The 14,840-nt window shown below is 40.7% G+C and overlaps 1 protein-coding gene across 9 annotated transcripts in view; it reads left to right on the top strand.

The window, feature by feature from the left end:
• Nucleotides 1-6: 6 nt before the first annotated feature.
• KCNC2 (potassium channel, voltage gated Shaw related subfamily C, member 2) overlaps nt 7-14,840 on the top strand; it is a 99,073-nt gene continuing 84,239 nt past the window's right edge. For all 9 annotated transcript variants that reach the window (XM_014964107.1, XM_014964110.1, XM_014964112.1 and 6 more), the window contains exon 1: nt 7-672. In XM_014964107.1, the coding sequence (XP_014819593.1) occupies nt 43-672 (630 nt within the window). In that variant the 5' untranslated portion in view covers nt 7-42. The remainder of the gene's footprint in view (nt 673-14,840) is intronic.

The raw sequence follows: 14,840 nt of genomic DNA on the forward strand, positions 1-14,840 counted from the left end.
GCCGCCTCCCGCGCCCTCCCCAGTCATGTCCCACCCGGAGCGATGGGGAAGCTCGAGGACAACGAGAGGGTGATCCTCAACGTGGGGGGGACGCGGCACGAAACCTACCGCAGCACCCTGAAGACCCTGCCGGGGACCCGCCTGGCCCTGCTCGCCTGCGAGTCCCAGAGCGAGTCCCCGGGCGGCGAGGAGCCGCCGCCGCCGCCCCCCAACCCGCCGCCGGCGGGCGGCTGCCCGGAGCCCGGCAGCGGCTGCAGCCCCCGGAGCAACGGCGGCGCCAGCGAGTTCTTCTTCGACCGGCACCCGGGGGTCTTCGCCTATGTGCTCAACTACTACCGCACCGGCAAGCTGCACTGCCCCGCCGACGTCTGCGGGCCGCTCTTCGAGGAGGAGCTGGCCTTCTGGGGCATCGACGAGACCGACGTGGAGCCCTGCTGCTGGATGACCTACCGCCAGCACCGCGACGCCGAGGAGGCCCTCGACATCTTCGAGGCGCCCGACCTGCTGACGGGCGAGCCGCCCCCCGAGGGCGACGACGACGAGCTGGCTGCCAAGAGGCTGGGCATCGAGGACGTCGGGGCGAGCGCCGAGGGCAAGGGCGGGCGCTGGCGGCGGCTGCAGCCCCGTGTCTGGGCGCTCTTCGAGGACCCCTACTCCTCACGGGCCGCCAGGGTAAGCGCCGATGGAGGAACGGCGCTCCCGCCCAGGGCGGCTGGGGAGGCCAGGGGGCTGCCTGGGGTGCGAACACCATGGTCCCCCCACCGGGGAGGCAGGAGTGTGGGGCATCAAGGGCAAGCTCGCCCTGCTCGGGGTAGTCACGCAGAGGTGATGTTGTGGTGGGCCGTTGCATGGGGGTGATGTCGGCCCCTCTGGGGTGGTGGTGCTTGTCCGCTCTGCATCCCCAGGCAATGTCAGGTGGTGAGGGGGTCCTGCTGTGTTGGTGTCCCCCCATGGGGACATGGGGTGAGGTGGGAGCTGTGCCCCGAGGAGCCTGCGAGGGAGCCACGCTCATCCCCCTGGGCTGGGTGGGGGTGCGGAGGTGTGCTCGCTGGGGAACCCCTTTGTGTGTGTGGGCAGGAACAACCCCAGGTGCCCTCATCCTTTCTGGGCACCTGCATGGAGGTATGTTTTGGAGGCCATCATCCCTCCCTTAGCTGTCAGAGGTCTCGGGTTTGGGGTGAGGGGGTGACTGCGATGCAGGAGAGCGACCTCAGCCCTTTTCCAGCTTTGCTCTGTCTGCGCTGGGAGGTGATCTGAGTTCAACGAAGTACGCGTGACAGGGGGTCACCCTGCCTCTTCCTCCATTGATTTCTCAGGGTGACCTCGCTGGCTCTGTGACGAATGCTATGGGTACAAGGCAGTAAATGATCATCCTGAGTTTCCCTTATTTAGATAAGGATTTTGTATTTTGATGCTGGCTACGTTCTACTTTGATGATTTGGATTTTAGTTCCATCTTTTAGTTGTTGTTGTCAGTGGTGATGCGGGTTCGCTTTCTAACCCAGGGCTTTCGAGCAAACAAATGGCTGTAATTCCTTTGAGAGAAATATCTAGTGGTGCCTTGTATTTAACAACGAGAAAAGCAGCTACCAGCAAATCCTCCCTGCAATAAAAGGAAAGGACTGTGGACATTGGAAATGTTTGATTATAAAATAGTAGTAGATGTTTTGCAGCATATTTACCAGGATTCCCATGAAGTATTTAGAGCGAAGCCTCATCCTGCAGAAAGTGCAGCTATGGTGGGTGTCATCTCCTGATCAGTTCCACTGTTTCACTGGCAGTCTCACAGATGTGACAGCTAGTGTGTGGTTAAGTGACTTCCCGAGTTGTACCCTGTGGCCTGATGTGTTTTCTGTGAAACTTAGCAACTCCTGTGAGTGTAGTGAGGTAAGTTAAACAGAAAGTGTAAGTCCTCGTAGTTATCACTGTCACTTGCTGAGTGCCAGCGTTGCTTATGTTTTTGAAGGTTACCCACCAATACGTTTTCCCTTGACAGCTGGCTCCAGCTGATACTTGAAATACGGTTTTAATAAAGAATCAGTTCCGAAGAAAAACTACCAGAAGCGTCTATCTCTGCTCATCAATGACATACCCACATTGCTGGTATCTTAGCTGTCTGGATCCTAAGGAAAACTTGGCTGTCAGTTACCCGACAAAACAGCAGCGTGCGTGCAGTGGTTACCCTGCAGGTTGTCTTTCACCTACTGTTTTGTGGAAAGTTGCCAGTAGTGTTGAAGCTGCGCCTTTTTACAGTAGGGAATCTTTCCACTCAACTTTGCTGGAGAACTGAGGAGTTTTGGGTAAATGTTAAATGGAAGGTGGCAGAAGAAGTAGGAAGGTAGGCGTGCTGATGGCAGTCGTGCCCTGGAATTCTAACTGTCGCTTGAGTTTTTGGTCCACTTCGGTCCGCTCTTTGACAGAGCCTGTAGGCACTACCTGTCCAAATTTTCCACCTGTACTAGACCATCCTGAACCGTCAGTGGCTCGGGTAAAGGTATTTCAAGTTTGCAAAATGAATGCTGTAATTAACAGTACCATAGAAAATTGCAAGATGACAATATTAATCTCTTCAAAGATACGGTATTTACCTTTCTATGACTTCAAAAGAGGTTTTAAACTTTATATCCTGATTCAAACCCCCGGCAGCAAAAATAAGGCAGTGTCAGAGCTGTAACAACAGGGTCTAAATAGATGTTTTCATTTTGTTCAAGGCTGCTGCTTTCATTTAGGGAGACAACTTTGAGAATTGCTGGCAAGTTTTAAAGCATTAAGTAAATTTGTATTTAAGGACTAGCATGCACTTAGTAAGCACTCTTGAACACAGTGATTTAAGGTGATGGTAACCTTGGTTTGAAACTGAAACGTTACTGTCAATTCAACATTTTCCCACACCTGAAACAAAGACGTTATTTTCTGAGTATTCTGGCAAATACACTTTTGTTTTGTGTCAGCTGAAATGATGACTAACTCTAAAAACATGTGAGTGAAATCCTGGCCTTACTGAAATCGAGACAAAACTCTGTGAACATCAATCTTTGCCGTATAGTGTTAGCTACTGACTCATACACCACTTAGATTATGGTGAAGCTGCTTAGTGGTAAACTTTCTTAATCACTCTGGTAATTATTTTTGTAGCATTACTGCCTGATTTAACTTCAGGAAGGTATTTTCTGGGAAGTATGATGATGATAAAAATAGGATATTTTCTATTAATGAAATGGTACTTAATATTTGTGATTTTCTTTATCCTAAACTGTGATCTCTAAAAATAGAAATTTATAGAAATTCAAATATAAGTTGCCATGGTAACCTATTGGGGGATAGTGCACGCACAAGATTATTCTAGCAAGACCATCCAGTGATGTTATATAAATAGTGGAACTAGTTTGTTGACACTTTATTTGAGGTTCTAAAAAAAATTATATTCAACTTTTAGTGTATGCAATTTGATATTCAGACAGCAACATTTACTAAATATGTTTTTTGTAAACATAAAATGTAATCCATGTACGTACAATTGCTTTGAAACCTGCAACACTTTTCTTTGTTTCTCAAGTTCAGGAGTTATGTCTGACCATTATTTCTGTTTTCAATTTACCGTTTTGGATTTCGTAGACTGTGAAATGAAATTAAAGAGTACAGCAATATTCCTTTCACTCCAGGCTTAATAGAGCAATCATTCACAAAATGCTATTTGACAGAATGCTGTTGTGGAGGTATGGAAAGCTACTGGCATAAGATACTATCATAAGAGAAGAAGCATTGGGCAACTAAATCTTTCTGTGTGTTGGTTTAAACATCTCTGAAACAGACACCTGATTCTTATCTGAATCAAATGCGTATTGTGAATTTTGCTAGTTAATACCTGTAAACTATTTCTATATCTTTTGGCAGCTCATAAGTGCAAAATATTCATTATGCTTTAGTAAAGTGCAAAGATATGTCTGAATAGTTTGTAAGAAAGTGCAAAAGGCATAGTTAAGCACTAAGTTTAAAAGTCTGCGGATGCCCAGCAGGACATAGAATGTCAGTGCTAGTCTCAGATACCATATTGCAAATTAATTAAGCTTTTAAGGCTTTTTACTTTTGAATAGTAATTGAAACATGATGCTGTTTAAAGAAGTAATTAGTATTTGTCATTGATGTTTCCAAAGGACTATGTACTTAGTCCGGGAACTCAGAAATGGCCCTGGGATTCATAAAGTTCATATCTATGTATTCTTGACTTCCGAGAAGACTGTAGATCTGTTCATGCCCGAGAAGTTGGATCACTCAGTAGCACAGGAGTCACTGTGGTCCAGGGCACTCGAGCCAGCACTGCCTGCAACACCCTTGTCGTTCTCAGTGGCTGAAGCCAAATTACACAACCCCTTCACTCTGCCACCTCTATCTGTAGGAAAGATCATAACTACATGGTTTATAAGGGAGGGATAGAAACTAATGAGTAAAACTTTACAAAGTGAAGTTCACTGTAAGTAAGTATTCACTGAAGTGCAAATAAAACCACCAAAAGCCTTGCAATCCAGGCATCAAGATACTTACACCTTGCAAGTGTTCTTAAAAATGCTAATCTTATGCCACTTTATCATGGCATGAGGAGCTGGACTTGAGCAGCGAGCAGTATTGTTGGATGGAAACACCAAGTTCTCATCTCCTGCTTTACGTCAGGTGACATTGTCAGAGACTCCCTGCAGTGTCCTGTAACATCTACACCAGCTTTGAACGTTTGGTGGTGTTGGTTGTAGGAAGAATCGGCTGAAAAGAGTGAGATGGGAGAGGGAAAAAACAGGATTTCATAGATCCCCTCGAAAGGCTAAAGCTACAGAAATCATATTAGAAAACTTTCTTATCACAGATAACTTATGTCTTTATTTGGTGTCTTGCTTACATTTTGTCCAGGTACCCGTTGTGTGCCGTGGTGAATGACTGGAGTGGGTTGTATTTTTAGGGCTTTGGCTGTTCATGATGCAAGATAGTTTTTATTTTTGGTGGAAGCACTGCTGCTGGGATAGTCTGAGATACTGTGAGTGGAGTGGTGAAGATCTGTTAATCTCAGAATATAGGTGTGTAGGTTAATAGTGAATAGCCGAGTTTATTTGCTTTCTTAACAAATAGGAAGGCCCTTTAACTTATAAGTGGATATCTTTACTCTCTGTCTTTTATTCCAACAAGGAAAGCAAGTATACTTTAGACTTTACCATTTAATAATTTTTGAGTTATGTGGATACATTTTATCTGAATATGATACCAAAAAATAGTAAAGGTTGATAAAGAAACTGCAAAGAAGGTATTCCTTTTGCCATGTTAGTAATCAAAGCACAGAATTTATTTTTAGTGGGGAAAAAAGTCCATTAGATTAAATTGGTAAAAACCAGTCATTCTGCTTGAAGCATTTAGCCTATGGGAGCTGTCATTTTTAAAGAAACAGCAAGATGTGTTCCTAATGACAAAAATCCTAATGCATGACTGTTACACATATGCATGCACACTCTAGCTTCAGGTATACACGACTGACTAAATGGCATTGAAGTAATTTCCTTCTTGCATGCTGGCTTTTGAATGTCTTAATTGGAAATTGTAGCTTAATGCATGACGTATTCAACAAAACCAGCTTGATCTACCTTAAATATAGATGGTGTCTGATGGTACTGACATATCGATGAGGTAAAATCAGCAAGATTTCTGCCTCCCGAACTTCTGCCTTTTCCTCTACAGCTGTTCTGCCTGATGCTGCTAGCGTTTCCATGGAAACAAGCCAGCTCTTGGCTTCCTCTTCCCATTGAAAACAGCCTTCTCGCTGTCACTTATTCATCTGGGAGAAGCATTTTGTCATGGCTCTGACATAAATGCCGCAGAGATGATCTGTCCTATCATTTCAGAAATAGATGCTGCTACATATGTGCACGTGCATACAGCCAAATTAGTCTTCCAGTGACTCTCAAATAATTCGGTTAATGGACTTAGACTGAATTTGCTTTGGTGTAACTGGAAGTGGAAATTAGCCTAACATACACAGCCCAAGATCATAACGGTGTGAGAAATATTTTTGGTTGAGAAATCTGGCAGGCCACGTTCCCTTCCTTTATGTAGTTAATACACAATGTGCTGTCTGTCACGTTTGTTTATAGTGGTAAAATTCTAAAATGATTTACTTTGGGGATGAGAACTTATCCTCAAACTGATTAGGATGGTGGTGAGAGGAATATTTCAGAGCTTCTGGTGAATATTGTGTAGGTTTCAATGCTACTGTCAGGTAAGGTATCACGTTATTGTGCCATTGCCACATGATGCAGTCAGGACACGAAAAAAAGTGACGTAAGAAAACTCGTAGGTTCGAGGTCCCTATATTCTGTAAGTGTCTGATACTTAGTCTGAGGTAAATGTTTTAATCAGTACCTTGCAAAGAAGTCAGCATTTTTGCTTGTTTTGGAGAATTTCTGTTGAGTCATAATCAAAGAAGTTCAGAACTCAGATTAATCCAAAATCCTTGATTAGTTTCCTTCGCTGTGGGAACTTTTAAGATATTTTAAAGCAAGTTTGTGTAAAACTTGCTCGTCCTTTTCTGCCTCAGTGATCACTGGCAGAAAGTGACTGGTCTCTTCCTCACACGTTACCTTGCAATTGGGGTGGAAGGATCAGAGAAGAGGAAAGACATCCCTATATAAATTTTTAATATTTTAATAATTTTCTATGAGGTGTTGTCCAGTAGTTTTAAGATGGAAGAGACAAGTTCATCTCATGATCATGTGCTGCTTCAGTGCTGTTCTTTTCTCCAGAGGCTCCTCCATGCTTGTCTTGTGCTTCAGACTCTTGGCTCATCTTGGGGAAACACAGTTTCCTTCAGCCACAACTGGAAAAAAAGGGTTTAAGCTCCCTATATTTAGCATCTGATGGAGATAGTATGTTCTTTTTTAATTCTCTTTAGTAAACTCTTCTTTAGACCTCACTTCTGGCAATGTGATTTACATAAGCTTATTGATTCAGTGTAGAAACTTGTGGGGATTTCTGCAGTCTTGGTGGGTTTTTATTTTACTGGGAGTAATTAGGCAAATAAAATATAGATATGGTAATATTTGGAATATCAAACTATTGGTTATCATTCTGCTCAAAGTGATACAGTTCCTTTACATACACTTATTCTGTCACCAGCACACACCCTCTCAGTATAAATTAGTAATTGCATAGGAATAAAAATTTGTTTTCAAAGCAATGATAAACAAGTCTATTCAAGAATTTTATGTGGGGACCAAATAGGGGAGCTATGTCCACTCTTAATTACGTGGGCTGTTATTTCTCCTGGTGCAAGGGCTGAAACATGAGACTACTTCACAGATCGGAAATAATTTAAAGTGATGAACACAATATACAGTTGTGGAAATGTGTACAGACATAGTAATATAAACTTATCAGTGGTAATATTTATCAACATGATAAAAGGGATTCAAGTTGTAGCGATAACCTTGTACGTTTTCTTCCTCATCCTGACATACACATGTATATGTTGATATAATTAAACGGTAATGTTGTCAGACAGAGATGTAGAAATAGCTGTAGAGAGTGAACATGAAATCACACTTTTTTTTTTCTTTTTAATTCTACAAATGTGTTTAATTAACATCTTTGTTGGTGCTTTATGATGACTAAAGCACTTTTGAAGGGAAAAACTCCACTTCCATCTGTTAATCAGTACTGTTAAAAATAGAATGCTATCTAATCACATGAAATACAATTTCTTGTGATTTGCTTTACAGAATTTTTGACTGAAGTGGTCACTTGAAGCTTAAAGACCAAATTATCCAATTATAGATTATAACCATGTGTTGTTTTTCTCCACCTCCCCCCTCCAACCCCCGCCATTTCTGCCTTTAAGTTGAAAATTCTGAGATGTTTTTGTGGTTTTGGTTGTCTTACCAGTAGGTTGATGATTACAGGGGTGTAATAATTCAGTCCTTTCTTATGACAGCCTTTTGTAGTTTCTTAGTGTTTCTAGTTGAACCTCAGATATCATGTCTTTGATATTGTCCTGCAAAATGCTCTAAACAGAGAACAGTCTCTTATCCTGGTGCTGTATTGTGTGATAAAGTTCATTAATATGCATTAAATATACCACACAATGTCATCTAGTCTTATTTCGGAAATAAGTATAGTTTCTTAAGTGTTTACATTTTCATTAGTTTATAGCATACAAAATGGTATTTTATTTTATTTTTTTTTATTGTGCCTCGACTTTGAAAAAGGTGAAGTATCCCTTACGGTTTGTGTGTTTGGTTTTGATGATTTGCAGACTACTAGCTGTGTAGAAGTAATCTTCTTTTTAACTGTTTAATGCTTATCCTAAGAGAAATAATTCATCTTTAGGAATGACTTCCACCGCACTAAAATGCTTCCTTTGATAAAAGCACAAGGCTGTTCCTGTACTAGGGGTCTCATATTATACCCCTGTATACGTTGGATTTTAGAGCAACAGAAATCAAATGCTGAAACTGAGTTAATGGCCGAGAAAATTCTTTTTCAGTGAATTGCACTGGAGAGGATGAAGTTCAGTAGAGTGAGAAAGAGGGCTGCAGAGCAGTGCTGGGAACTGCTGGGTGCAGGTTGTTGCAATGGTGAGGTGCGCAGGCAGAGCTCCTGAGGGTTTTGGGGGTGGGGGGAGTGTCGGTGCCTGCCGCAGCACCGAGCGAGTGCTTAACCAGCCCCAGTGGCATCCTGCTGGCGCACCCTCTTAACTAGAGGGAAGAATAATGTATTTCAATCATATTTCTGTTGGCCTACTTAATTTCTCAGATCATAAACGTTCACAAAATATATTAGGTTTTTATCTGCTGTCTACTATAAGACTGAGGGCAATCGAGTGTGTAGTAATTGGTATTTTATATAAAGCCTGTGCAATAACATATTTTATTTTTTTTTTAAGTATGGCAAAATTTATTACAGGACAATGTAAAGGATGTTTTTAAAGTATACAAAGGTGTGGGTATAAACTTTATTTAGTTCTTTGATGATACCAAAGGAGAAGTGCTCCTGAGTCCTTATTCTTATATAGGTGTTCAAAAATTCTCTGTACTTTTCAAGTGAGCTGTCTAATTTATCTTCTTCATTGGCACTTTATAATCCTTTACTCATATGAATGGCAATTATTTTTAATAATTGGTTGCAGAAGTATCTTAATTTTCACAGTATAATGATTCTTAGGAGCTGAAAGAGTTGACATAGATCTTTTTTTTTATATCATCCCAAGTGTTATGCAGCATTTTTTCTGACAGGAATTTTGCAATTTTGTAAGTTTAATCCAGATATCATTTGGAGAAGAACCTTATTTGTCTTCCTGGTTTCTGATCCCATTTGGGAAAGGAGTTTTCTTACGTTTTCAATTCTAGGTTTGATGTCCACCTTCAATTTTCCATTTGAATTTTAGGATACAATTGCTGTGCAAGCACATCTGGATTTCCTGTTGAACATTCTTGCATTGGTCTGGGAAATTATTTAAACAACTTAGAAAAAAATCAGTGGGAACGTGAGGCTTGTTTCTCTACAGCTTCCTGAGGAGGGGAAGTGGAGAGGGAGATGCTGAGCTCTTCTCCATGGGATCCAGTGACAGGACACGTGGGAATGGCACAAAACTGCACCAGGAAAGGTTTATTTAGACTGGAGATGAGGAGGTGTTTCTTTACCAAGAGGGTGGTCAAACATTGGAACAGGCTTCCTAGAGAGGTGGTCGATGCCCCAAGCCTGTCAGTGTTTAAGAGGCTTTTGGACAATGCCCTGAATAACCTGCTTTAGCTTGGTCGGCCATGAGGTGGTCCAGGAGTTAGAGTAGATGATTGTTGTAGGTCACTTCAAACTGAAATAGTCTGTTCTATTCTAAATAAATAAGTTCTGGTCTTCCAACCTTCTTTTCCCTTACAGTGGAAAATGAAGTCCTTTTACTTAATAATTATAATATTCCATATTTTCATGGTTTAAAAAATGAAAGGTGTATAGTAAATGGCATATAATAAATGACATCAACAGCTCTTTTATGGGCAGAAATCAAGAGGGTTGATTTCAGTGCAGGTATTGGAACATCAGCTCTGCTGTATAACTCACTATCTATTAATTATCTGGTAATACTTTATGTTAAACAAATTGGTTTAAACACCTTAGCCACCTTCACCCCGTGGCAAGTAAATTTTATTCCTGGCTATAGTTGGGGCTATTTGAATATAGTCTTGAATTTGAGGATTGAGACTTTTGACTGCAGGCTGCTGTTATTTTTCTGCTTGCCTAGGTGATATACCTGTGCAGCTTGGAGAAATAAATGATCATGTTTGTCATTTGTCTCCAAAACAGGCATGTGAAGCTGGTGTTGCAGTGACCCGTGAATGATCAACAGAATTGGTTTGATGCATTGCAGCTACAGGGTCTCCTTGGTTAGTCATTGCGTGTTTTAAGTTGGTGCCTTGATAGCAGAACAAATGAGCTGGGGGAATTAAAAAGGAGAAAATATTTGATAAAAGGGAAAAGTACATCTTAGTGAAAAATGAGCCACTGTGGACTGAAAGAAATAATGTATTTTCATTATTTTGGTTTATCACTACATAGCTGGCCAAACCTTAAAACTGGCAAATGCATGTGTGGTTTTTTTTTTGAGTGATGTTGATTGCTTTAAGGAGGGAAGATGTTGGTTTTCTTTAGGTAGATAAACCTGCAGCTTATACTTGTTGCAGTTGCCACTTCCTCAGTCTTAAAGTGAGAAGGGAGCTTTGATCTTTTCAAAATGCCTTTTCTAATGACTAGATTTAGCACATTTTGGAAACTGCTTCTGTAGGTAGGTACAGTCTTGCAGCTGGTCTCCACCTCAATCCAGGAGCTGTGGCAGCTGCAGGTGTCCCCCAGAACTATCTCCGGAGGTTTGTGGAGTTGGTTTTTAGTTATTTGTTCCTTCACTCTTCAGCCCCAACGCGTTGCATTCAGTATCTTGCACTGCCACTGAGCCAATGACTGACTATTCCAATACTTCTGAATAAATGCCTTTTCCAATGCTTTTGTAATAAAATTAACCATTCTGCTATGGTTTGAAGTACAATGATAGCTGTAGAAACCTCTCTGCTGTTAATACTACCTTTAGTAACCATGTTAGCAGCTTTTCTTTGAAAGCATGATGGCATGCATCGCTCATTGAAATGAAATCCCAGCAAAATTTCAACCATTTCAAGAGATTTAAATGAGGTAGCAGGAATGTACCCATTAGTCTCTAGAGAAGTGCAGATGTAGTTCATGTTGGGTTTGTATTTCATTAGAGCAACCTCCGTTGCACTGCAATCCTGACAGATTCATGAGATGAAGGCAATCCTCTTTGAAATAATGCCTGCTTTTATTCAAATATCAATAGCTAACTTTCTAAAATAGCATGAGGAAAATTATTAAACTCCTGTCTTGTGCTGCTGCTGTTTGTGTACTCCTTGAAAATGGAGATCAGGAGGCATGTGTTAGTAATTATAATGAACAAACTTTGAAAATCTTACCTTATTTGTTTACTGGCAATGCAATTTTAAAATAACAAGGTAATTGTTACAGTTTCCTTGTCATACTGTGCGTAAAATCCTGCTTTCAGAAACCTAAGCCTTGTTTCTGGGTGGGAAAGTCCTGGCAATAAGGGAGGCTAAAGGAAAATATATGACCTAAATTTTTCATCCCGATTCTACTCTTCAGACAAGCACAGTGTGACGACTGCCTGTGCTCCAGGATCAGGGGTGAAATGTGAGTCTGAGGCAAGGGAGGACAACGTTTGTGGTCCTAGTGCTTTCAAACTTCAGGTGGAGTTTTTATCCATAGATATATAAATATGGATGCAAATTTTTTTTGGTTTGTATATATGTCTGTGTATGTGCACACACACATATACATTTCTAAACAAATATTGGTGTTCCCAACCTGTGTTTATGATAGTTGAGAAGATATTTTTTTTTCTGTTTGTCCTTGAAGGTTTTAATGAAGCTGCTGCATCCTGGATCTCATAACTTAATTCGGTGTTCTTGCTTTTACTTGTTTAATTCAGCTCCCAGCTATAAGTTCAAGTAGAATTTTATGGACTATCTGAATATCTTGCTTTACTAGGTTATGATAGCTCTCTCTTACAGGATATACATATATTACTATATTGGCTTACAGTGTTTTGTTTGTCATGTTTGATGACAGAAGTAGTGTTCCATTCTTCATAAATTTTTCCTCACTAAAAATGGGAAAAACCTGAAGCAGTTATTATGTAACTAAAGAAATCTTGCCTTCTGTGAATGTTTATCTTATGGGTGACTCTGAGGGCCGATTAAATGTTTTCCTGCACTTGGCATACTATAAAGCCTCCTTTGAGTGCAGATTTGTTGCTGTCAGAAGGTTCTCAGGTTGAACTCACTTTACAGCTTTTTCTCACTGAAGCTTTTGGATCTCTCTGCCTGAACAGGCCCCTTATTTTCACAGTCCTGTAGAGATTTAATTGTTTGAAAAATCTCTGTCCTTTGGTCTAACTTTGTTATAAATGGCCAGCTGGTTCAGAGTTCTCAGTTTTCATCTTTGAAGTGTTGCAACCTGTTTTATTATTAATTTATCTGTATTTTTTGATTTAGTTATTTTTTTAGAAGGAAGAGATGATCAGTTCAAGTTCATACATCTCTGCTCCTTGTGAGGAATAGGAATACCAAATAAAGAGAAGCACAAACCAAACATTTCAGTGGAAGATGCAGGAAGTCATACTACAGTGAATGCTGTGGACGGTGTAGGGATTGTGTTATGATGAGCTCATTTGGTCAGACTACAAGGGACATGAGGAGCGAAGAGGGCTCAGTGACTCCAGTGCTATGAAGATTTATGTCTTTGCTAGGCTGTAGCAAGTCCTGTGGTTCACCACACTGCTGTGGTTCACCCTGTCTGCAAACTGGGAAGGTATAAATGTTCTCTTACCTTAGAAAAAAAAAAATATTCAACACTCAACTAATGCAGTAAAAAGAAGGGCGTTTGTATTTTAGTCTGTTACTTTCAAATATAGCGCCCAAGAGAGCTTAGGTACTTTTAAAAAGAGGTTGGAGATTGTTTGCTGCCTTCTGTGCCTGAATATTCAAGATTTTATTTTTTTTTTTTTTTTAAGTTTCAGTGGGTCTATGGTGGGAGTAAACTGGGACTGTAGTCACTTGGTAGTATGCAGTAATGAGTATGTGAGGAAGTCCTCATAATATTGGTAATTCCGTTTGCAGAGCAGAGTTGGAAGAGTGTATTCAGAGAAGGAGGTGTATATCCCACACCCGAACAATATGGAAAAAAGACAACTTTGAATTCAGTAATAAAATATTGTTCATTTTATGAACTGACTGAGGTAGGGTCTACATGGGAGAAGACTTTGCAGGATGTGAAGACAGGGAGATTGAATTAAGGATGGGTTTGGCACAGAAGCAGTTTGTCAAAGTTTCTCCTCCAAAACTTATGTTAGCGTTTCTGAAATAAAAGGTTTCCAGAATTTAATACACCTGAAACAATGTAATTCTTCATCTTTCTCAAAGATTGCTGAATGTTTGCAAAGACATTTGGCTTTGGCCTGTGCAGTTAAATTCTGGCACAATAGAGAGTCTTAAAATGAGAAATATTGGCCAATCTTTACAGTTGGCTCTGCTGCTGATTTGATCTGCAGTATATTAGAAAGATTGCTAAATATTTTCAATGATCTCATGTTGATTCTTGGTTGTGTTCTGGGGCTGCTTTTAAAGTATAGATTGTTGATGGTAGCACTTTTGTATTTTAGGAGCATTTGCATTGGTTAGTTGTTAATGAAAGCTAGGTGCTCTTTCTTGCTGCTTTTTAATATGTTAATTCATTGTGCTCAACTATATAGATGATCAGTACTGGTTAAGCACACAGCAGTGTTGTAATTGAGTGACTGTAAATTTTGGTAAGAGATTTTTTCCGAAGGTAATACCTGTTTGTTAATTCTGAAACAACACCTGTGTTTGTGTCCTGCTTCTTGTGTACAAGAACTGTAGCTGTGAGTTCTTCCTATAGATATGAGTGAATTCTTCCTATATAGGTGAATGCATTTTCATGAGTAAGTTGTTATTTAACAGCTTATTGTGAAACGAAGCCAAACATTTTGCTAACTTGATCAGAAATCTGAATTGTTCTGCAAGGTAGGAGCCATGGAGAGCAAGAGCATTGCCATCAGAATCTTTGAAGTGTTTTGAAGATCTGCCTTTACAGATGCCCGGGGGCACCAGTGATGTTAGTTTGATTTTTCCCTCTTCCCCCACAAACAGCCTTTCCCAGTTCAGCATTACATTACTTCTACGTATCGGGAAATTTATGCTGAATTACTACAGGAAATTCATTAATAGTTTAACTGCTGTGGTGCTGTGCTGGAAAAAACCCAAATATCTAGCTTTGTCTGGCCAAGATTTGAGGATGTGCTTGAAGCACATGACGGTGCTGGCTGAATTAATTCCAAAAGACGGCAGTTGACAAGTGTTAAGTCTGCTGTGATCGTGGACAGGCAAGCAATTTCTTCATTCAGTTAATTGCTTTCAAACAAGGTGCAGGATAAACAAGTGAGCTCAGTTGCTTTTTCAACTTGAAGGGAGCATTGCCTATAGCCTTGACAGGAGAAAGCTGCTTTTTGTGGGATTTCTTCTGAGGCTTTTGAGGTTTGAAAAATTCTCTGGTGTGTTAATAGCTGCATAAGGCAGGGCTGGATTCCAGCATATTTCCTTACCCAGAGTAATGTCCGATCTTGAAACAGTATGAAAGAATTAGAATTGAATGCACATTCCCAAGCAATAAACCATCTGTGAAGTGTTTAGCAAGAGAAAATTTACAGAATTATAG

Source organism: Calidris pugnax, unplaced genomic scaffold, assembly GCF_001431845.1.
Source record: "Calidris pugnax isolate Ruff unplaced genomic scaffold, ASM143184v1 scaffold44, whole genome shotgun sequence".
Lineage (NCBI taxonomy): Eukaryota > Metazoa > Chordata > Aves > Charadriiformes > Scolopacidae > Calidris > Calidris pugnax.